Below are 24,473 nucleotides of genomic sequence, written 5' to 3'. Positions count from 1 at the left end.
ACGGAAAGCCATACACCATATCGAGTTTTTTTTTCTTTTCTTTGCCACGAAATGGGATGAAATGTTCATTTTTGTCATTTGTACCGATTACATTATCAATGCTGCAAGATGACGTTAGTTTCACCTGCAGAAAGTTGATGTTAAAACTTTATCACACATTCAGACCCATGGCCACTCACACCTCCTCAGGAAGTAGCCTCGCATCACATCACCAGGCTCTCTTCAGAGAGGCTCAGGAAGTCATTTGGCTAAACTTGCGGTTTAAATAACAAATAACACACCAGCAATACCAGCTTATATATGTTGGATCGGACATAATAGGTTTTGTTTGGTGCAGGATGGTACAGAGCAGACCCCATCATCATTAATTGAAGTAGTTGAAAAGTCATCTGCCATCTATCTATCTATCTATCTATCTATCTATCTATCTATCTATCTATCTATCTATCTATCTATCTATCTATCTATCTATCTATCTATCTATCTATCTATCTATCTATCTATCTATCTATCTATCTATCTATCTATCTATCTATGGATCAAGTCCAGAGGCCTGAATTTTTCTTTTGGATTAATGTCCTCATCATTGTGAGATATTTTAATAAGTAGGCTATGTGTCTTGATGTTTGATTATAAGGGGATTAAAAGATCAAACATTATCAAAACATGTTTTAGTTAACCATGTGATATATCACATATTTAATACACACAAATTGTATATGGTGCAAATAAGTTGACTTAACATTTTTAAGAATCTCATTTTTATTGTTAAATTTGTTAAAGTTGACAGTGTAGCCCTGTGGCTCCTCCCCCGACCCCGCCTACTCCGTGTCCTGACTGTAGGCTACTTGATGATCAACATTCATCAACAAACCCTCTGACTGAGACTTTGTTCAGACGATCTTCTTCAAATCACGCTTTACTTGGTTGTTTTCATCTTGGACGAGAGGTTGAGACTGATTAGAGCAAAATGCCTGTAAGTGGACATTATTATATGTGATGTATATGTGATTTTTCTAGTTCTAGTTTGACAGAAAGCTGCTGGAATAGATATAAACTATTAAACCTTATGTTATAAAGTAAAGATGTATTTGTCAGTTGTGGGATGTAGCCTATGTATAGTGGGACCAAGGTTATTTAATAAACAATTGCCAACAGTCAGTGCACAGGTAGAGCTGTCTGTTATGAAGATGCTCGGACTTGCCTGGACATGTCTGTGTACCTGCTCTAACCAGCTGTTCATTTATCTGACAGTAGGGGGCATTAGGGCATAACCAATTCAATTCAACAATACAACTGTCCTGTATGAATATGTGAATAAAATGAAGTTATTCACACTGTTTTAAATGACAAATGTTGAAATCGTGATGTGCTCTCCACTGCAGTTGGCTAAGGATCTGATGCAGCCCAGCTTCACAGAGGAGAGGAGACGACACAAGAAGAAGAGGCTGGTGCAGAGCCCCAACTCTTACTTCATGGATGTTAAATGCATAGGTAATAACTGTGCACCACCTGTGCCCCACACATCTCATTTTATCACAAATGATTTTGTGATTTATTAATTTTTTTTCTTTTAAATGCTCTTCAGGCTGTTATAAGATCACCACTATCTTCAGCCATGCCCAGACAGTGGTGCCTTGTGGGGGCTGCTCTCTCATCCTCTGTCAGCCAAAAGGAGGGAAATGCAGACTAACTGCTGGTGAGAAAAGTGTATGATATATATAATATAATATTCATTTCAATTTTACAATGAAATACTGATATATGTATTTTTTTTTTTAACTTTTGCTTATCTAGGCTGCGCCTTCAGACGGAAATATTCCTGAGGAGAAATCGACCTGGACATTCATCACAGGCAGTTATGTGAACCATGGATAACTGAGTATGGGTCTACACTCCATGATTAAAAGTGTGGCTGTTTGCACCCTTCAGGAAATATTCTTGGCAGAGAAATTGCCTCCATCTGTATCTGTATGATGGAGCGTTAAATTTGATTCCCTTTGTTGGGTTTAATGGGATGGAGCAGGGCTCTATGAGTTTTGATTGACATATGCTCAGATTTTATTGTAGGCCTAAGTATGTCATAATGATGCCATAAAGCACTTGATGTAGAGTATTGTTAATAATGTTTTGTAGTCATCATAATGCACAAAAAACAAAGGAGTCATAATTTCTGTAAAACATTTATTAGATTGACATAGAGGGGGGTGATGAATGAAATATTCCAAAATGGCCTCGATTAAATGTGAGGCGCTTTTCTTGGCCCTGGCACCAGATGAAATCATGATGACCATCACAAAAAAAATAAATTTTTAAAAGAATTTATTGTCCGTCTTATGTGTGTTCTTTGGTCTTTGAGAGTTCCCCTGGCAAAAAATAAGTGGTGAAAATGAAACAAACCCCCCCTCCCAAAAAAGGAAAAAAAAAAAAAAAAATCAAACAATACAACTTCTCAAATACCTAACATTATTCTACTATATACAATAAGTATCCATGGTTGGCGAAACCTAACTGAGCTTCCAGTGGTTTGGGGTTTAGCTCACTCATGTTATACAATATATTGTAAATCTAGTAAGTTTTGGCTACATTATGGCATGTTGTTGGCAATGATGCAGAAGGTGGAGATCAGGTAATGCTTAAGGAAAGGTAGTACAGATCAGATATTCACCTCATGGCCTAGATACTGTACATACTCAGCTCTCAGTTTCTGCACAGTCTCCCACAAGACAAAGAGAAGAATAATGATGATGCACAAAATAATCTGCGCAGCTACGCAGCTTGAACATGTCAGCTTCAGGATGATCAGCCAGAGGAGGCGTTACTTTGTAAGTAAATGTAGAAGCCTACTGTGACTGAGCAACATGTGCCTTGCTTTATTTATTTATTCATGAATAAAACCTTTCCATTAAGGACACCTGCATCTTGCTGTATAGAGACAGATTCAGGACACTGCTGAGACACAAGAGCCGAATGTCCGTCAACTTGTAGCCTGCTCAGGCGTTACAGCATGATCGGAAAAACAACTGTTGAATGACTTCATATCACCACTGGGTGGCACTTCAGAGCCAAAAGTAGACTGAGAGAAACCCAATACCATCTGTAGCCTGTGTATTAATATAATCAGACAGAGGCTTAATGTATGTGCACATAAAATGTAAAATTGAGCCGGTGTGAGTGGTTGAATGACCAAATCTGTTTCTTTGGGTGTATTAATTGCCAGTTCTTACAAAATGAGTGGTCAAAAATTATTTCTGTAATCACAGCTCGAGATTAAAAAAAAAAAAAAAAAAAAAAAGTGATGGTTTCAAAATGACCTCCCATCTTAAGAAGAAGAAGAAAAAAAAAGTTGTGCCTTAGAAAAAAAAAACATCAAGGGACAAGCATTAAGTTAATCCCCTTTTATGTGGGGGAATAAAGATTTTACAGCTCGAAATGTGGAATGGAGTCGAACATTTAATGGAATGTTACATGACGATCTCATCCTCTCCAGTTTCCTCTCTGTGTGTTTATAAGCTGTTCAGTTCCTGCAGGGTCTGGTCCAGGACTTGGTGCATGCCCAGATTCTCCTCTTTGGCATGTGATAATTTCTCTGGAGACGGGAAGAAAAGTGACATGGTGAACCCTCGACGGTCAGGGAATAACACTGCCATCACTAACATACTGTCATGCTAATTCATTCTGCTTTATAGCATACCGTAAAATACTGCACAGAGAACTGTTTTACTGGAAAGACGTTTTGCATAACTACTTTGGTTAAGTTGTGCTGCATGCAAAGAAAAATCAACCACACTGCAGTGTCTTCCATGCAAGATCTACTGACTGACTAAGATACTGTTAGTAAAACACCGTGTATGGACTTCTTAGAGGACTTGTGTACAATACCGTGGAGTCAGTCATTGTATTGTATTAGATGCTACCTTGTTGATATCAGCATGACTTTATGGATATACCTGGCTTTATAAGATCAGGAACTACCAAAAAATTGTTAGATTTAGATTTTCTTTTTAAAGGGGAGGGGTCTAAGGGGTTTGGAAGTTGCATTAATTCACACCAAAACCAGAGGAGCTCACCTTGTGTATCTGCTAATCAGATGGACAATGTAAAGTGACAACTAATTGCACAACATACAACTATAGATTCAAATGTACTATTCTAGTTAACATCAAGCTACTATATGCTAGCATGGCGAATCAAGAACAGAGACATGAGCTGCAAAGTAGGAAAGAAAAAGATGTTTTAATTACTTCTTTTGCATAGTAAGCCGGAGTGAAGGCACATATAACCCACAGAGAAGACAATGAGTCCAAACATTCAGAGGAAGACAGGAAAAGGGAAGTGAAAGGCACAGAGCAACGGAGAAGTCAGAGCATCTACAGAGATGTCATGTCATTGAGGGCATGGTCCAGCTCCTCACTAATGGCCTTGTACTTCAGCTTCTGAGCGTACAATTCATCTGGAGGTCAGAGGGCGACAGGAAGTGCAGGCAGGTGTCAAGGACAGCAGCGACACAAACAAGCCGAAAAGCAGGACAAGAATGAGAGACAGATGGAGGGAAAAGGAGCAGAGGGAGGAAGGAGAAGACAAAAACAAAATAGGTCAGGCTTTTTAAAGATGCAGAAATGGCTTGGAAGAAAGAATGATGCACATCTAATTATGTGTGCAGTTCTTTTGCTGGGTGAACTCCGAATGTAATTCCATAAACTCAGCTGCCTGTGGTCCAACAACTAAATAGTGCAGATCTAAAAACAGTCTGTCCTCTCTGCAACATGGCTGACATGCAGTAGTTGTCCTTCAGAAACAAGGGTATTTTATAAGCTTGTCTTAGGTAAGGACTTTCCATAGGTTTGGCAGGGAACCCTTTCCTTTCCGCTGATATTTCCAGTGATGATGAAATAGGACACCCCTTCTGGGATCCATGTTAAACTGAACTATATCATTGTGTGTTCCTGCAGTAAGATGTTGGCCCTATTATGATTAGCTCGCCTCTGGCCTACAGAAAACTCTGCAAAACTATCTGATTCTGGTGCATCAACAATCAAATATCCTAATTTATTGACAATAAACGTAACCTTGGGCCTTACACGGCTAACTTTATTATATCTGTCTTTGTGTCAAGTTGGTGCAAAGTGGAGCAAATCACCCAACATTTTTTTTCTACAAAGAGTGTTGCTCTCCTACCTTCCAGGTCATCAATGGATTTTTCCAGTTTGGCCACTGTCCTCTCTGCAAACTCTGCACGGGTTTCAGCCTGAGAGGAAAACACACAGGATGTCACACAGTGCTCAGGAGCATAAACATGACATAGTTACCTTTAGGTTTTGAATGCATGAACATATTAAGATGATAAAATGAATTATAAGAAGCTAAAATCACCAGATAAACGAAAAAATAACCAATCCATGTGTAGAAAAAATGGGCTTGACGGAAGTTGATTATTTTTAGTTAATTCTGTCTTTTAAAAAAATGTATACAGGAAATGAGGATAGGAAATGTAGGGAGATGACATGCAGTAAAGGCCCCAGGTCAGGTTATTCATTTGGAATACACAATTTCACATTATCAAAAAAAAGCATCTTAATAAATGTGTGGCATATTTTTGTTTTACTGTAAACACATTACCGTAAATACATGCAGTACACGCTTTCTTTATGAAATCTTTCTGATTCTCACCTCCTTCAGTTTGTCAGTCAGAACTTTGATCTCCTCCTCGTACTTGTCCTCTTTTTCCGAGTACTGTTGACACACACAAATAAATCATTTGATCTAATTAGAGGCGGAGACACAAATACATGCTCACACATGCTTTCACCGCTCGCTCACTATCATCCAAAGATAATAATCATAACTGAGTTAAAGAGCCGCTCCCTTTCAGGAATTATATGTAAAAATGGAGGCTGTTGCACAAAAACAGGGTGAGGTGTTGGTCTGGCCCGGGAACAAGTTTGGCGGTGATGCCAACCATAGCAGGCCTGACCGAACAAAGCCAGGGCAGATTTGCTAAAGAAGAGCAGTCATGTGGCGAGTCTGGCCTGCTGTCATGTTGCCTGTCTGTGCCCGGAGAGGAATGTACTGCAGGTTTCTCTACCAGCTGCTAGTACACAAATGCTAAAACCGATTATGTGGCCATTAACTCTAAATAACAGTGGTTCTGTGGTTAATTTGTCATGCACTATTACAAACATATCTATAAACAGTGAAGGAGGTTCAATCTTTCACCCCTGAAGCATTCCGGTTTTCATCTAAACAACCTGAGGGGAAACTAAAAGGCTAGGTTTGTAAGTACGGCCTGTTGATACACAACTATCATGAAGGTAGATTGAAACAATACTTTGGCGATGTGGTGTCCCTCCGCACTGACTATAATTACTGACCACTGAGCAACGAGAGCAGCCCAAATGATAGGTTATGGGGAGGCGGAAATGAGCACATACTAGTTTCCAGACCTGGTGTTCAGAATATACTGTTGTATATATTTAGGTTGTTTGTTTGTGTGTGTTTGTGAAGAAGAATGAAAACAACCCAGTGTGTAAGCTTTGTCTTAACTTCATGCATTGTGCAAAAAGATGTCTTACCACTGATGCACACTGAATAAAAAAAACACTGGCTTTGGGCAGAGAGAATTATTGCCAGAGTCAGTGAATGCCTCATAACTTGGTAGACTAGTGGGTTTTCCTCATATGTGGCTAGTCCTGCACGCAGGGCTGACATAATGTTTTTCTTGCATATTACTGGGTAGAAAATGAAAGTTTGCTGGGGTATGGTGCATGTTTCACTGTGTGGAAACCCCCCCTCCCCTCCCTTGACAGAAATATTAATTCACAACATGACCCTCACCTTCTCAGACTGGGCTTCTAGGGACTTTAGGTTGTTGGTCACATTTTTCAGCTCCTCCTCCAGATCACTGGCTTTACTGTGGAGATAAACATGGACAAATGTTTGGTTTTAATGGATGAAAAATGCTTGAGGGGAAGTGTGTATATTTATTTATGTTATTTTTACCATTCTGAGAGCTCGGCCCTCTCCTCAGCTCTCTCCAGCTCTCCTTCCAGGATCACCAGCTTACGAGCCACCTGGGGTGAAAAATTTGAGGTTTTTTAGGAAACATTTTTTGGACTAAAAATGTCAGTCTAGTTAAAGCAGATATCATCGGCACGGCCGTATCGGCTAATGCTGTGTTCAAGGCAGGCTTTTGAAACCGTAAGTTACAGCTTCAAGTCACAACTACGACTTGGTAGCGTTCCAGGTAACCCGTAGCTCGTGTTTTTACCGTCCTGTTGTCTGTGAAAGTTCCCTATAACGGCCACTCGTAACTTCCGACCCGTGAACTCGTACCAGATCGAACTGGTATGACTTCACAGGAAGGAAAAACACAAAGTACGAGTTTCCTTGAACGCACCATGAGTTAGCAGCCCCCGCCCTTGTCAGGCATCAATTGGTCCTCGTGCTACGTCACCACATTCACGCGCATCCCTTGGCTGCACACACAGCCCTTCATGCCGTTCTCTCCCCTCATTGGATAACACTTGTATCCCACAAGGAAAATTTTCTCCTCGGGTTACAGCAGAGCAGAGTGACGGAGAGACTCGTGTTTAGGCTGAAATACTTCATGTAAGTGATTGCTGACGGAAAATAGGACTATTTAGGACTTATATTAACAAAAACATTCCACTGATATCTGCTTTAAGTGCACCTCATTTTAGGGGATGTCGGTTTTTCTTGCTCACCTCCTCATATTTACGGTCAGCCTCCTCTGCGATGTGTTTGGCCTCCTTCAGCTGCATCTCCTGGATCTCCATCTTCTCCTCGTCCTTCATTGCTCGGTTCTCGATCACCTTCATGCCTCTGAATGAACAAGAGGGAGAAGTCAATGACTCCACACAGACATACAAGTAGGCACTCACATTGTTTATTTTGTCAAAGATGGGCGGTTGCGATGAAATATGTAAAACACCATCTCACATGTAATAAATTGCGGTAATCAAAATTCCCATCCAGATTAGTTGAAATTAAACCACATGTCTAAAAGTCCATCCACGGTGGATGCTGGTGTAAGGTGACCTGTACTGACCTCTCGCTCTCATCTGCAGCCTTCTCTGCCTCCTCCAATTTTTGCAGTGCTGTGGCCAGCCTCTCCTGGGCTCGGTCCAACTCCTCCTCCACCAGCTGGATCCTACGGTTCAGAGCTGCTACATCACCCTCCGCCTGAAGGAGAGAGAGAGAGGGGGGGGGAGAAAAGGGGAGGAGAGAGAATTTCAGTCATTCATTCATTCAGCTTTAAATCATCCAAACTGATCTTCCCATCCTCCCCCTGTTGTCCTCCTTAAAACAGGAAGAGAGGGGAAGAGAGTCACAAAGAGGGCATTTGGGGGGCAAGAGAAAAATCTTGTAGCCAGACAGAAACTATGAACAGAAGGAGGAACAGCCTGACAGAGAAGATGAACACCAACCTGTAGACTGTTTGCCCAGCACAAACTGTTAAACTTGAGCACACAAATCACTGCGCTACTGTTTTATTAAGCAAAGTCCACTCGAAGGAATTAAAGAAATGCTTTCAACTAGTTTAAGTTTCTTCTTCTTAATGTCTGCTAATGTCTCTGCAGGAGCATGGTGAAGGAGAGTGAGGAAAATAAGAGATCAAAGTCAGTCTGGGAGTCACAGGGAGCACGTCAGTGAGTCTCCACTAAATGATAGGATCAAAAGACTCCATCAACAACAACTAGAAACTTTTAATAAACCTTTAATGATACAGACTTTCTCCCAAATGTGTGTGTGTAAAAGAAATACACAAAAATTGAAATCAAATGTTATAACATCACATTCAAAAGTAGTTAATGAGGAGAACAGCAACATCAGTGGTTTTTTTTATGTTAATTTAATGCGCTTCTTCTTTAGAAATCAGTTACCAGAAGCTATACAGATGCTTTTGTTGGAAAAGAGGCAGCTACAAAAAATATTCAACGCCATCCCTCCTCGGGATTCTACAGGAAATCTGACTGCAAGTGCATGAAAATATATTCACTTCCAGCTGGGGGTCCTCGGAGGATCTTATACAGAGGCAGAGCCTACCTGTAATAAAAGGCCTCTGATGAAACACAAGAACTAACTGCTGAGTCTGGCTGCAGGGTGTAATCCTTCTTAATGTCTGAAGATCGCTGGACTTTAGATCTCAATGAAATGCTTGCAAAAACTCAATTTCCGGGGGACTGTGAATGTAGAACTGGGGCAAAGTGGGGATGACAAATGGGCTTCTTCTCATCTGCCCTTGGTAAACAAAGGCAGAGAGAGGAAAAAGAAAGCAAACAGACAAAAAATACAGGCATTTCCTCTCTGCTGGCCAGGGAGTTTATCCAGCCACTACCTCCTAGGGAGCCACATTCAAAGTGAAAACCAGCCCAGCTCTGTTTTCATACAAAAGTCACAACACAAAGAGACTTAAGTTTACGACCAGAAAGCACGACATAACTGCACAAAGTGGTGTTACAATGGTGAACCATTCAGTCAATGCCCAGAGTGCTCACGCAAAGTTTACTCCCTATTCCTAAAATGAAGCAGCTGAGGATTTCTTCAAAACCGGCATTATTCTGTGCACAGTTGCGAGGCAGCAGCAGTTAGTAGGTCAGTGACTCATTAGCTAGCCAGTCAGTCCAGAAGTCAGATCAACAGTCAGTTTACAGGTGGGGGAGTCACTCTGGTACACAATTGGCAATAAACCCACTGAAAACTGCAAAAAGGACCGCCATTGAGAAGCAGAGAGTCCGTTGGAAAAGAGTTAGGTCTGTTTTAAATAGACGCCCATCTAGGCCTCTCTCCCATTCTGTCGTGGACTCAATATTTCAGGAAATGAAGGAATGGTTTCCTGCTTGTTGGCAGCTGGCACTGGCCGCTGTCTAATTTTTTGCATTTTCTCCATGTCATTTTCATGTCATGTTAGACTGCTGACTGGCCAGTCAGTCTTTCCACCCCCACCCACCCCCCTCTCTCTCTCTCTCTCTCTCTCTCACTCACCCACCCCTCCCTTAATTCTTTCTCGCCCTCTCCCAGGTCCTGCCCTACTACACCCAGAGCTGCCAGGGAAGGCCGCTGATATGAGACAGGAAATGTCTGTTGAACTAGCGTTGACGTGTCTTAAAACAACCAGCATTTGACATAGGAAAACCTAACCCAACACCGAATGAATAAAAAGTCATAAATCGGTCGAAAGCAGCTTGAAATCTCATCAGCGATGTCCTCTGCGCAGGTCTGCGTCTGTCAACACTAGATCTGGCTGGTGAGAAACGATGAACAGAATTAAACCAGACCCTGAAATAACAGATATAGTTACTTCCTGAGTCCTGTGAGTGAAGCAATATGCTGTGAAGAATACCGTCTGCACACAAACAAACATCCTATTCATGAGCTTTAGGTCAGCTACACTGGCACATCAGATTCTGTAATGCACTTCCAGATGCGCGCACACACACACAAACTCTGCAAACATGCAAACAGACACTCTTATTCTGTCAATCTCTGCCTCACACACACACAGACTCACATAATTACCAGTTAGCAACCAGCTAGTTTCCTGCCAGTAAAATGTTTGTTGTTAAGCAACACACAAACACAGAAACTAAGGTCTGAGCTCATGGTGGTCATGTACTATCTATGCTCACAATCAAATGTGTGCTACCTGGTTTTATCTGGCATCAGATTTTCACAATCACTGTGGGGGGGGGGATTCCCTTATCGACAAAGACAGACTGGTGTCACGTTTAAAAAAAAAAAGGGTGGGTACAGTTAGTACAGAGCATGCTCTCATGCCTCTAATTCACTGAGCCATGACCAAAGAAGACTAGAGCTCTTCCTGTGAATCTCGAAGGTGCTGCTGAAAATACTCCCTCCCTCTGCAGCTTCAGAAAATCAGTTAACCAGTGTTAAAAGGACAGAAATGTTGTTTTAAAAGTATTCTCAGCTCTTGTCCAGAAAATAATCAAAGCTACTGTAATGTTAAGGAGGGGATGAGAACTACTAAATGGAGCCACTTGACTACAAGAATAGATACAAGCGTGACTTTATAAATGAGGATCTTGAAAAAGGTGACAGGAAGTCAGCAGCCCGACATCCTTTCATTTCCTCCCTTTGACTGTTCTTTCTTTCAGAGCCGGTATATTCTCTCTCTCTCTCTCTCTCTCTCTCTGGCCATGCCTCTTCCTTTAGCACCCACTTTGCATTCCCCGGCTGCCAGGGACACACAACTCCCTTATATGGTAAAACAAACTATGGAGAAGGTTTGTGTTGGAGTATCAGTATGATTGTGGCAGTGAGCACACACACACACACACACACACACACACACACACACACACACACTAAGAAGTAAAAGATACTGGAGCTGCTGTGTTATCAAGCTAGTTGTAATATGTAACACCAGAGCTTTCTAACAGGTAAATGGTATTCCATTAATTGATGGCTACTTAATAGTTACTCTTGACCAGCCTTGGTAAATAACATTTTCTTTGTCTCATACCACCATAAAGACTGGAGACATGGGGAAGCAGTAGCAACCTCTCAGGATCATGTATCAACAGATATGTTGCTGGATTCATCTGTACAAAAATCAAAGTGTAAAATGGACAGAATGGAGGTTGTGGTATGACCTAACATAAAATTCCTATCATCGTTTGTAAAACCACACTGTCATTTTCTAAAAACTTGATATAACTTGTAGATTGTGAGCTTTAGAGGTCACTATACTGAGACATGCTAGCTGTTTCCTCTGTGTTTCCTGCCTTTATTCTAAGATAAGCTACAGCTGGCTTCTGGCTGCAGGTTCATATTTACTGTGCATACAAGAGAGCAAAAGTGCACTTCCAAATATGTCGAGCTATTTCTTTAACATGAGCCATTTTCAGCTACACTATGGTGAAATACAGGACCCGTCATTATAATGTGCTATTTAACTGACCTCTCTGTCACTGCTGGACTACTTACAGTAATGTTCGGTTGCTTCTCCACACAGTAAACAGTCCACAATGTGACTTGAAGATACAGCACAGCCCTAGTGGGACTGGCTTAAGACATACCTGAGTGTATTACATGTATTAGAGACAAGATCAAGGACAAGTGAAAGAGGAATCTAATTACTGGCTGATTCCAGGGCAGTGGGCTAATGAGCTGCACAATGCTGTTGGGGTTCAGGGGAAGTTATTCCTGACACTTCTGCTCGCTACTTTCAATGTGAATGTGTGTCTGTCAGAGTGTGTAATCTTTTCCCATACAGGTCTGGCATGCAAAGACGTCTGCATCCAGCACAAGCAAGGCTGTCATGAAGTATGATATGTAAAAAAGAAGGTCATTAAACTTCCAGACAAGCATCACAATGAGTTCTTTCTCTGTGCGAAATGTAGTCTGTTTGCATTTTTCTGCAGTATTATGACCTCTACGTTGGTCTTCAGCTTGTTTGAGGCTTGAAAGCACCAGCATAGTAAAACTGATATGTCTTACACTGACAGGGACTGAAACCAGTTTGTCAAATGACATACAGGAATCTACAAAGTACGTCAGGTAGTAAACATTTCAGTGTTCAGACAGTTCACATTAATCTTAATTATATTTTTTTTTAGAAAAAACAGAAAAGGTGTTAAATTGTGTGGTCACTGGACAAATAGAGGGCAGGGGATTTAACTACCCACAGGTCAAGTAAACATCCTTCCAATAAAAGTTTATACGGTTCTTTCAGGCTAAATGAATTCCATTTCCACTCTCCAGCACTAGTACGAACTTGCTAACAGATGCAGCCATCCTAAAACCGTCTCACTGAGGTTTGCATGCATTCACAAACAAATGTGTTGGATTTGAGATGGTTCACACACTTCTCTGTGCTGCTCATTTCCACTCTCTGAACGCTACTTAATGACATTATAGCTAATTTAGCTGTCATAGCGCAGACTGTGCAAATATATTCTGCTCCTCGCTGGAGCTACAACCCACAACCTTGGCCAGCGAAGCCACAAGCCAGTAACATGGAAGTGTTCCCCTGAATGCCAACGACTGCCAAAAAGTGTCCACATGTGGCAGTTATATCTGGAAAGTTGAGCTATTCCCAGGGAGAAGGTCCAAAGAAAACAGTGACACCAGGAAGTAATTCTTTCCACCCAACTGTTTGACTGTTGGAGGAGAAAACTTTCAAGCTCGCTGAGCACACAAGTCAGCAAACAGATGATACCTTCAAGTTGGTTTTGACAACTTGGTATGCACTATTTATAAATCACAACCTGTAATTACCTATAATGAGATGTAGGCTAAGCAGTGTAAAATGAGTACAGCTGTTAGGTGTGTAGAACAACTTCATTGTGTCTTTCGAAGACAAACTTAAAGTGAACTTTTGTGGAGAAACTTTTTTTGTAACAAAGTTCCACTAAACTTGTACACCACTTATTGAAATGATCCTTAACTACTTTAGAAACATAAAGTCCACCTCACACTAATCTTCCTGTTGATCAGGGCTGGAGCTCAGGGACAGGAAGTGCTTGGAGTAGAAGCACAGGAAGTGCTGGAGCAGAGTCGGCAGACAACATCCTGGGAGGGACAGTCTTCCCGAAGCTTGTGCTTTGGAGAAGGTTAGAGTCCCACTTCCCTTTTTAATCCGCTTTTAGACGTGGCTTGGTAAACCGCAAACTGTATTTCTGCAGTTATGTTGTTAACACTAAACATCACTATGGAAACTGTCATGTTGTCTGATGACAACACGAGCACAGATAGAAAAGGAAATACATACTTTTAGGCTTATGATTCTGTGCTTTAAATGTTTTATTTCTGTTGTTTAATGAATCATGTTTTCAGGTATTCTATGTATGTTTATCACACATGTGAAATCATCATTTAAACATCATTTAAACTTAAAAAGCAGGTAATTTGGTTTTTCTGTGTTATTGACAAGGCTCTCGGGGCTGTGAAAGAAGTACAAATGATCTTTGGCCTGATTCTCACCTCTGAACCTTCAACCACCATGCAATATAACTCTATGACTGCTGTGAGCACTATGAAAAGTGAACAGCTCATTGAGAATAATTGCCGTAAATAAAACACATCTAAGCAGGTCAAACAAGTGTTTGAAGACTAGGCTATGTCATGTCTTTGTAATCTGACAGAGCCTTTAAGCGTTACTGAGCAGCTGAGTAGCGTCTCAAGAGGCGTTAAAACCACTTTCGAAATAACACAAAACAATTACTTTGCATTTTTTTGTAAGAGATGCAGCCAAGTGTTGTTTTTTCTGTTACTGCTGCATTTTCAAACAATGATTCATTACCTTAACACACTCAGCAAGATTCCTGTTTTGATCTCCCCATGATCCTATGAAAGAGTTTTTGTGCCAAGGAATAACTCCAGGTTGGCCTAATTGTTCACATATGGGACCACAGCAACGCTGACACACAAACACAGCGCTCTGTTTTACTTTGAGCACACACAGAGCGAGATGTGTGACAGCTGAAGCTGCTTTAACACATCAGGGCTTATAGGGGCAGTTTCATACCATTATGTGTAGCATTAACAAGCAGTACACACATCTTTAATACATTTATAAGATGTTATAATGTTGTTTTATGTAAGTATAAGGTCTTTAAAAAAACATATTGATGGAGTTGTGGACAACTTTAACTCTGAAGCATCTGGATACAGGATACTGATATATGAAGAGATGACAAGTGACTTATACAATGTCCTTATACATGCTTTGCATTTGGTAATATACAATTTGGTATGTGCTGCTTATAAATGATAAATCAGGGCAGTTATATTTAAGTGTTACTATTGGTGACTTAACACCTAAAAGGTGATGTCTGCTAAACTTTGTAGCATGCTTCAAAAATGGTGTGTACATCACTTTAAGAACAGTCTAATGTTGAAATCACTGTTGACTACAAACATGAAGGTGTTACTACAGTACATGTAGTGTTACCTTCAGCCTTACATGTGACAGGAAATGACACAATAACCTCATACACCACCAGAGAGCAACTTGAGGTGTGTAACTTACTATCCCATCTACTGTCCCCACTTTAATGCTCCTGATTTAGTTCATGGCCGCAGGTAAGACAGATATATTCAGATATATGATTGAAGAAGAAGAAAACATCCCATTAGTCAAGTTAAGTCAAGTTAAGTCAAGTTACACATTGTAAGTATTTCAAAATAATGATTAGTGTGTTACAGATGTCAGTATACATGATGACATCAGAATGATTATGCATAAGCTGAGCGAACGCCCAGTTGTCAAATTGAAAAGGTGCCATGTTACCTAATAGGCAGCCTGTAACAAAGGGGGTTAGTGGTGCAGCAGGCCTGCTCCTTTCATCATCTCAGCTGCCATATCTTTACAGCCACACCTTCCCCTCCCACTCTCCTTGAATCTTTCTACTTCTGTCCTGTCATTAACCAGCTACTATGCAAAGGACATGGCACCGTGTGCCATAAAGCAACATGTGAAACGAGTCAAGACTGTTACCTATCTGTGCTACTAAGCAGTTTTCCTCCACCAGTCTCAGCCTTTTCTCTATGAGGCCGTAAAACTCGGATGTGGGTAGAGTCAAGAGACAGACAGGTGACTGAGCTGGGCGCAGGCTCAGAAGACGCAGATGAGTCACTTACAACACATCTATGAGTGTCGTTTGTGAAATGACACATTTGTGGAACTTCAGTAATGACTTGTGGTAATCACCGCCATGGTTGTGCAACGGCTACTGATAATAAGTGCTGAAATGTAAACACTTAACGGTGCTGCAACTATGGTTATTTATCCATTCATTATCCAGTCATTCACAACTTGGTCTTGGTCTTGGGGTGCGCCCAAGTAGCAAAAGGAAATGTCCATCAAACTTCCTCAAGCCCACAGTGACGTCTTCAAACCAACAACCAACAAATATTTTGTCAAACCAACAACCAACAGATATTCAGTTGGAACAGAAGCTGGAACCAGTTATTTCTGTGCCATTGTGGCTTAAAATAAATCTCAAGTGATTATTAACTAATGGCCATAATTGTTGCCTATAAATCTTCAGTTAACCCACTAATCAATTCAATGACTAATTGTTTCAGCTCGAGTTTGAGAGGGCGTTTTTTTAGTAGTACGGGCCTTTGACTTCCTAATAACAGGGTAAGCATACTGTGCCCTCTATTTTCCTATCGTCTGTGAGGCACAGTGGTTAGACCCTCAAGCATACAGCTGCTGCTGGCAAACCTCCAGCCTGCTGAAGTGCCACTGAGCAAGTCATCAAGAGTGTGAAAAGTCAATTTGACTAGAGGGGGAAAAAAAGATATCAGCCTATTAATCTGAATGCTGGCAGCTCTAACAGCTGAATAGTAGTTAGAATAATAAAATAAGCAAAGGCATGATTTGGATCTATAAAAACTCATTTTCTCATTGAGTCTAATAGTTAAATTCAATTTTGCACAAAAGGTCCAATGCTGCTGTCTACGTGGTAGTGCACATTATTCTCAGCAGTTTTTACAGCGGCCTGTAACTTCAGTGCGCATGCGCACAGACCTGCAGGAATCCAAACTTCTTCTTTTTTTCATTACAGACCAACGCCTTGCATTGTGGCACAATCACGCCCGCGAATGAATCAATGACATGAGCCACATACTTTTCACAGGCTGTGAGTTGAATGTGAAGAAGTTAACACGAGTTTAACGAGCCAGAGAAACGACACAGAGGGCGATTATAGAACAGGAAGAGAGGGAGAGAGAGACAGAGCTAGGAGGAGAAGAAATAAAAGAGAGGGTTTGATTGTCTCACTTTCTCTCGGAGCTCCCGTTCACCGTCCAGCTCTCTCTGTAGGACCTGAGCCCGGTCCTCTGCCTCGTCGGCCTGCTGCTGCAAACACTGAATCTTCCTCTTCACAGCATCCAGAGAGTTCATACCTGCCATCCTGACTGTTTGTTACTTAATTTAAGACTACACGTAAAAAAATACACCTATATAAGACACACACCCAGTTAAGACTGCTTTGGGATTGTGCAAAAATAACGCCTCCTATTTGTTTGGTCTATTCAGAGTAATACTATGATCAAGAAAAGAAAACGACTTTGATCGTTGTTCCTTTTTTAAAAAAAGAAGAAAATGGATCTCCGTCCGGGGCCAAAGTCTTTGGGAATGTAAAGGATTCGTTCAAGTGCAACAAAAAGTTATATAACCAGGAAGTAAGAGTGTCCAGGTGTTGTCCCAATGTTTCTCCTGGGCAGCGGGAATGTAAAGTTCATGAGCAGCGTTGGAAAGTTGTCCCCAGCAATGTGGCAGCTTTTTGGTCCGGACGCTTTGAGTTTGAGGAGGAGGTTTGGTGAAGCTGCGCGGTGAGGAGAGCGGAGAGCGGAGAGCGCCAGACTGTGCCGGGAGGAGGAGGAGGAGGAGGAGGAGAGAAAGAGAGAGAAAGATGGTCGGGACGGGATGAGGTCAGAGGGGGCGGGGCGTGAGCGTGCGCGTATGTCTCTGTGTGTGTTTGTGTGTGTGTTGAAGCTGATCACTGACTTGCAATGGGGAAAAAAGGAGGAAAATACTTTCAGTATTGTAAAGGTGCAGTCCTCACAGTTTCGATATTACACACTGAGATAAACTTAAAGTGTCCACCTTGCACAACAATATGATATAAATATTTCTCCATTCAGGCTGTTTCATGTTCTAAAGTGAGAGTGAGGATTTTGGGTTGCAAAAATGAATCTCTGTTCCTTTTCTTGGCTTTTCTAAAAATATTTTGTCTATTTCCAGGCCAAATACTGGAAATATGTGTGTGTGTGTGTGTGTGTGGGGGGGTTATAGCTGAATATAATTTAAATATAAAGGGGTAAATTCATATCTTGGTTAAACCAACCAAGAGCTTATATTTCTTTAATCACTATCAAAGGAAACCTTGACAGAAATGTTTTTATGTAAACAAAATTACAATGTAGCGATATCTGATTTTTCAAAATCTAAAATACCAATATTATGGCAACAGTGTATTCAAGTCCAGGAGGATTTGGACGTTGGAGACTATAGAATTTTGTTGTGTGCATGCTTGTCAATGAATCTTTTGACTATTGGGTCATGCAGTAAAACATTTTTTTAAAGAAAACTCGACAGAATGTGTCTTTTGTATTTAATATAGACCGTTTATGTTTTTATTTGTATCTCAGCTTTTTGCCAAAGTTAAGCACCATCTCAACCTTTGATGACTCAGGTAAATGGGGTCTCGACTTAGACTCTTGTTTGGTGACTTGAGAGGTGAGATATGAAACTTATATTTAGTATTAAAAAAAAAACATTAGTCAGGTAAGTGACTAATTTACCTGACAAAATAACAACAAAAAGCTTGTTATTCTGGCTGTGATGAATGCTTATGTGCGTTTTCTCATTATTACAGTATTATCATTTCTTAATGGGGTTAAAAAAATAGTCCTCTTAAATTCATCCAGGTGAGTTTTCTTAAACTGTTGTTATTTCAAGCATTGTAAGAATGCATAACCTGTTTTCCAGGCATATGTCTCGTGAGGTCATTATTTCAGTGTCCAGGATTTTTACATTTGAGGAATGAATAAATGAAACATTATAGCTACACATCTCAACATGCCCCAAACTGACCAATATGTCCAGGAACTATGTTTATTAACCTCTGGGGAAACCCGCTGTCATTGATCTTCACGTTTACAATTCATTCATCATACATTTTTCTATTTTGAGGAACTGTGTCAGAGTTTGTTTTGGAGTAGGTAAACAAAGATCATCTATTCCTGCCCACAGATGATGACCATTGTGTGTGTGTGTAAATCAGATTTATGCTCCATCTTTCATGCTTCAGCCCTGCCCGTGTTTACCCTCATTGTTCCCTGTAATCGGCCCTGGGACATGGATGTGGTGGACGGCGAGGGGGGACGGGCCAGCGGGCCAGCAGATCTAAGTTCAGGTTCAGCTCAAATTCAGTCCGGCTGTTCATCTGTTGATTGAGTCTCTGATTTACCCCTTGCACCGGAAAAGCTAGAAGCATTGATTTCATTAGACACAGGAGTGTGGGGCTTTCTGTTTGCCTTGGCTACATTCCTCACATACCAGAGCCCCCCCACCCCCCCACCCCTCCTGCCTGCTTGCCTGCTCTCTGCTTTCTCTGCCGGTCCAGCCACTACAGTCAGGCCAGCCTTCCCCGAAAACAGTAACTGTTGCTGTGGTGAAAGTCGTTATCAACACCTGCATTACGTCTACATGGTGCCACCTTCATCCTTTATATCCTGTGTGCTAATACTGTGGCCCAAAGACAGACGCTTTGTCCAACCAGTGGAGCCGGCAGTGAACTGTGATGACCTAAATATCAGCACCACTAGCCCATGTAGAGGTTGTTCTTTGTGAATCATAGCTAGGCTACTTGCTTGTTGGGGTCTTTGGCTCACTGTTCTGCTTTCCCAGCCCCCTCCAGGTTTCCAATCTCTGCTCTCTGTGTGAATTCAGTTGTGTAATGACTTGACTGCTGCCTCTAATAAGTGACATGTGGAGGGGAATTCATGGACGTGCATCAGAACAGCTTTACTAGCTGGAAAAGTTGGTGTCAATTCGAGGGACTTCTCTGTAAACAGGTTGTAGTGAAGGTCTATTCTTGACTAAACTTTCTATCTACTCCAGCACACACAGGAGTGGAAGCTACACCTACTCTCAAACCTCATAACTTCAACAACTACGTTTTTTCCAGGGGCCCACTTGACCCACTTTGCATGTGAGGTTTCTCAGAACTATTCTCAGAGTTTATTTAATCACCATGTGAGGATAATCCAGCGTGTCTCAGCCTTCGACTGTGTCTTTATGTCAGACAACTTCCCTTCCCTTTGTGTGTAGTACAACACTGCATTTCCCAGGGATATCCTCCACAATGCTCAAACAATACCACATCTTGGTGGAAGCTGCATGGGGGAGGTTTTTTTTTTTATGCTTACTCTTTCTCTGTTTTTTTTGTAATCTCATTGGAATGACTTACTGGATTTTATCTGGGGTTATTATAAATGTAATTTCACTGACAAACGCTCTCTTTCAATCTCTCTCTCTCTCTCTCTCTCTCTCTCTCTCTCTTTCTCTTTCTCTTCCACACACACAAACACAGACACATACAAGCAATCACACATTGATGTGCACACATGAAGCCACCTCTGACACTGCTGCGATTTGCGGTTTTGCAAACAATCTAAAAAATGATATTTTTTCCTCAGATGGCAGCTGATTAGTCTCAGAAGAGCTGTCTTTTTACTGAAATGAATGATCTGTTTACACACAAATACTGTATTCTCAAACACTTGACAACTTGTTTGGATCTGAATGAGACGACACAGTCATCTCAGGCACAGTGGTGGGAAAAATAATAGAAGTAGAAGTTAAACTACTAATCCAACAGCAGACAATGAGTCCATTACAGGTAACAGTCCTGAACTACTCTGATATTTAGTTTTCAGGCCAACATGCATGTGAAAAAGCCATTTGCTACATTAGCTGCTCCTAGCATAACACAGTTGAATTGCATTGTGGGTAGGCGTAATGTACGCACCAAGTTTGACAGGGAATGCCTTGAATAAACAGATGATATCTCAGGTTCAGCCGATTGATTTTAGATTCTCTTGAATCTGATGAGTGCAATGCTAAATCAGTGGACAACTCTTCAATATATGAAAATATGTTAAAGTGAATATATTCATAGCATCAAAAGTAGGCTACTCACTTTCCACCTAAGTGCACACATGCATTTTATCGGGGGATTACATAATATAGTGGAGCGATATTGTGATAGATTAAATGAATAACAATGCATGGTCGTGTAAAAAGTAGGCTATAATATTTCCTTTTGAAATGTAGCAGGGCAGTAGCATAAGATGAGAACGAAGAAAGAAAGTCTAAAATTAGGGCAAATTTATAAATGCATGAAAAGCAAAAGATAAAAGGCAAACTGGAATTTCGGACTAAAGGTTTGAAGATGGTTAAGTTAACAGTGATGATGATGATGATGATGATGATGATGATGATGATGATGATGATGATGATGGTTACAGTTTATCCGTGTGCTCATCTTTCAGGAGTGGCTGCACAGGAATGTAACAGTCTCTGAAGTGCTCCAAACGTTTCACAGTGGATCAAAGTAAACTCACAGCTGGTGCTGGCTTAGAAATTGTCCAGCTGTGGAATAATGGGCCCTAGTTTTTGGTAATGCTATGGCAACGTGTGTGTGTGTGTGTGTGTGTGTGTGTGTGTGTGTGTGTGTGTGTGCGTGCGTGCGTGCGTGCGTGTGCGTCAAAGTTGGAAAAAGGAGGTAATTAATGGTAAGAGCAGCAGCCTCTCAATAATATCCAGACACTTGCTAAGGATTCAAAGGAAATTATCACATGACTACATTATTATCACATTACGGATCGTTTCATGTCACAGTTTCAGTCAAGTGAGGTGAAACTCAGTTGACCCGACCCCCTGTGTGTGCATATGTACAAGTGTGGCCCTTCACTCACATCTGCAGCTGTCTTCTCAGACAGTTCCAGTTTCTCCTGAGCTTCTTTCAGGCCCTCAGAGAATTTGTCCAGTTCATCCTCTGTCTGCTTCATCTTCTTCTGGAGATCCATCAGTTCGTCCTCCAGCTACAACATGAAACATGGTCAGTCCACAGTACACAGTAGCCTACACACTGTCTTTGTTCAGAGTCTCCACCTGGCTCATTTCTTCATTTATTCCTACAATCTATTCTACTCATTTAACACTGTTTTCATTCAGCTGAAACAGGCTGATGATAATGACAAGCAAGGAATTGGCATTTCACTGCTTATGGTTTGTTTGTAGTGTGTTTTCAGTGTGTTTGTATTTTGGCCCAGTCCAGTGGGGTGGCACTAAAGCCAAGGTGTTTCAATTCCAGCTACTGATAAAGCAGCTGTGGCTGATTTGGGAGTCTAATTCTGTTTATGATGTTTGGGAACGTTTAAATGCTAATGGTTTACTATCAGTCTCTCATGACAAGAACCCCAGTATGCAGAGCCTAATCCTCTCTCTCTCTCTCTTTCGCACACACACACACACACACACACACACACATGCATACACACTCACAGGGCTAAGTGTCCCCCCTAATCAGTGTTCCCCTCTGAGCCCACGAAGCACTTCTGATAATCCCACTGAATTCCACACTGTCATTCTGTCCTGGTGTCTAAAAATACAGCTGTTATCAGTCAGAACAACCAGGCGCCTGGGTCCATGGGCATACTGTTTGTGTGTATGCATGTCTATGTCTATATGTGTGTGTTCAAGCTCCCATCTGTATGGCTGCATGTAACCATTTGCATTTTTATCATACGTGTGTGTTGACTCCTGTGTGACGGACGCACCAGTCAAATTGGCTTTATGACAGACGTGCACTCAGACAGTTGCTCCATTAACTCTCTTTAAACTGGCCCCGGAGGGACGGATGTCATCACTTCTCTCCTCCCTAAAGACCAAATCCTGACCCTGGGTGGTCTCCTGACCTGAACTGGCCAGTAGCTTACCTCCATACAAAGGTGTGGGGTTTACTCTTGGTGCTCTCACTATAAACAGCTTTAATACCGACCTATTGTTCCCAAATGCAGCTCTTTCAGTTTTGCTGTGTGTTACTTGTGCTTTGTGTGTGGTGTGTACTTGGCTCAGGTGGCATCTTCTCATCAGTTTTGCGCAGCAATGATGAAACGTTGCTGGGATGGTTGGGTTTGTTTTTGTCATTTGATAATGTATTTTAGTTATAACTCGACATAATTATCTAACACAAATCAATCAATTTTTTAAGGGCTTATCTTTAGTGCGTTGCCTGGCCTTTTAAGGAGTGGCGGGGGTGTGTGTGTGTGTGTGTGTCTGGTGTGTGTTTGTGTTTCACATACTGTCACAAACATTTGTTAAATTTACCAACCAGATCCCACAATGGGAAAAAATCCAACAAAGTCCCTCTGTGGAGCACATCTTAGTAGGACTCTGATACTACTCGAGTGAAACCGTGAATTAGCTGTGAGGAATGTAGTATAAATAAATGTGAGAAGTGTTTACACAGTTCCTTTAAAGGTATTTCTGGTATGGTATCACTGTGGTAAGAACTGGATAAATCGAAAAGCCTTAAAGGGAAAGCATGCAGACTTGTTTTACAACTCATATTTTCTTTTACATAGAACATTTTTTTATTTTACAATAGCCAATGATTGTAAACACTTTCACCAAAATCTTTTACATTGTGTTTGTTTGACCAATATTCTTATACCTACATTTTATTTTTTCTCTATTTCATTTGACATTTTGCTTCTTCATGCCTGTTCATAAGGAGAACTTGTACACTGACACTGTAACGGCCCTCATCACTGACTCATCTCCATCCGTCTGTCCTGCTCTTTCATCCTCACCTGTTTGCATTTGTCCTCTGCTGCCTTCTTGTCCGTCTCTGCCTGCTCTGCCCGGTCGATGGCGTTCTCCTTGTCCAGTTTCAGCATCTGCATCTTCTTCTTGATGGCCTCCATGGTGACTGTTGGGTTGTATTTTCCTCTCTGAGATGGTTAAAAAAGCAGCAGCTTCAAAAGCTCAAGTCTTATGTGTCCCGTGTCTTGTTGCGGTGAGATACAGGAGGTTCAGCACCGGCGAGAGCTGAGGTCCAACAAAGCTGCAGAGAAGCAGAGAGAGATAGAGACAGACAGAAAGGGAGAGACAGAGGGAGTGAGACAGAGAGAGCTGTGAACAGAGATGGAGAGTTGAGCCCTATATGGGTAGTTATTTAAACTGCAATAGAACCTGCCTCCAGTCTCTAATCACCCCTCTCGCCTCCTCCCATGCTCTCACCCTCCCTCCTTCTACCTATCCTTTCTCTCTCCATCTTCTCCCTCTCTGCACTTCCATCCCTCCACTCACCACTCTGCGTCCACTCCATCCTTGACTCCCTGACTATCACTCTCTCAGGCACACACTCCACCCTATCAAACCATCCATCCAAGCTCTCTCAGAGAGGAATGGTCTGGCCGTTCCACTCCACTCCACTCACTAATCTCCTTATTTGGGTTGTGCAGTGTTTTCACAGAAAGAAAGACTGGAGATCAAACAGGAGAGAGAGAGGAGCGCAGGGCCTGTTTCCACATTTAACCTCCTGTCAGTGGGCACATGGGTGCAGCACCTCACACCTTTACTGTAAGATAGTGTGTACTAGACAATAAGCGAGAGAGAGAGAGAGAGAGAGAAAGAGACGCAGTGAGATGCAAAGTAAGGGGAGGGAGATCTGAGGGATAAATAAGGATGGAGAAAGAGAGAGAAGGAGTTTCCATGTTGTAATCACACTGTCAAAATATTAGCATTAAAGCTGACCGTGTTACGCTGCCTAAGTCCAATGTTATGTCAAGGAGACTTTAATTGGTTATTGCACAGTGAAAAAATAAACAGAGGCCATGGTGTGGTTGAAAAGTAAAACACAAAAATAGCTGCCATGGAAAACACATGACAAATATCTAAACATTAC

At 41.5% G+C, this 24,473-nt stretch overlaps 2 protein-coding genes across 5 annotated transcripts; one reads left to right on the top strand and one right to left on the bottom strand.

The window, feature by feature from the left end:
* The first annotated feature begins 831 nt into the window (after positions 1-831).
* Positions 832-2,399, top strand: LOC146988665 (small ribosomal subunit protein eS27-like). Its single transcript, XM_085774247.1, has 4 exons — positions 832-976; positions 1,386-1,494; positions 1,589-1,699; positions 1,798-2,399. Exons 1-4 carry the CDS (start codon positions 971-973, stop codon positions 1,824-1,826), a joined length of 255 nt encoding a protein of 84 aa, XP_085630373.1. The 5' UTR covers positions 832-970; the 3' UTR covers positions 1,827-2,399.
* tpm4a (tropomyosin 4a) lies at positions 2,171-23,712 on the bottom strand. 4 transcript variants are annotated; one of them, XM_085774243.1, is made up of 9 exons: positions 23,377-23,712; positions 21,478-21,603; positions 8,069-8,202; positions 7,725-7,842; positions 7,000-7,070; positions 6,835-6,910; positions 5,671-5,733; positions 5,179-5,248; positions 2,171-3,589 (listed from the first exon to the last, which is right to left on the bottom strand). In XM_085774243.1, exons 1-9 carry the CDS (start codon positions 23,488-23,490, stop codon positions 3,507-3,509), a joined length of 855 nt encoding a protein of 284 aa, XP_085630369.1. In that variant the 5' UTR covers positions 23,491-23,712; the 3' UTR covers positions 2,171-3,506. The 4 variants fall into 4 exon arrangements, with proteins under 4 accessions (XP_085630369.1, XP_085630371.1, XP_085630368.1 ...); XM_085774242.1 differs by lacking the exon at positions 2,171-3,589 and adding an exon at positions 4,218-4,453; XM_085774245.1 differs by lacking the exons at positions 21,478-21,603; positions 23,377-23,712 and adding an exon at positions 16,772-17,360.
* Between the last annotated feature and the right edge of the window lie 761 nt (positions 23,713-24,473).

Source organism: Trachurus japonicus, chromosome 4 (genome assembly GCF_045865225.1).
Source record: "Trachurus japonicus isolate A0001 chromosome 4, Traja_1.0".
In the NCBI taxonomy this organism is placed as follows: Eukaryota; Metazoa; Chordata; class Actinopteri; order Carangiformes; family Carangidae; genus Trachurus; species Trachurus japonicus.
The sequence above is the reverse complement of the archived record's forward strand: the minus strand, read 5'-3'. Positions and strand labels throughout refer to the sequence as shown.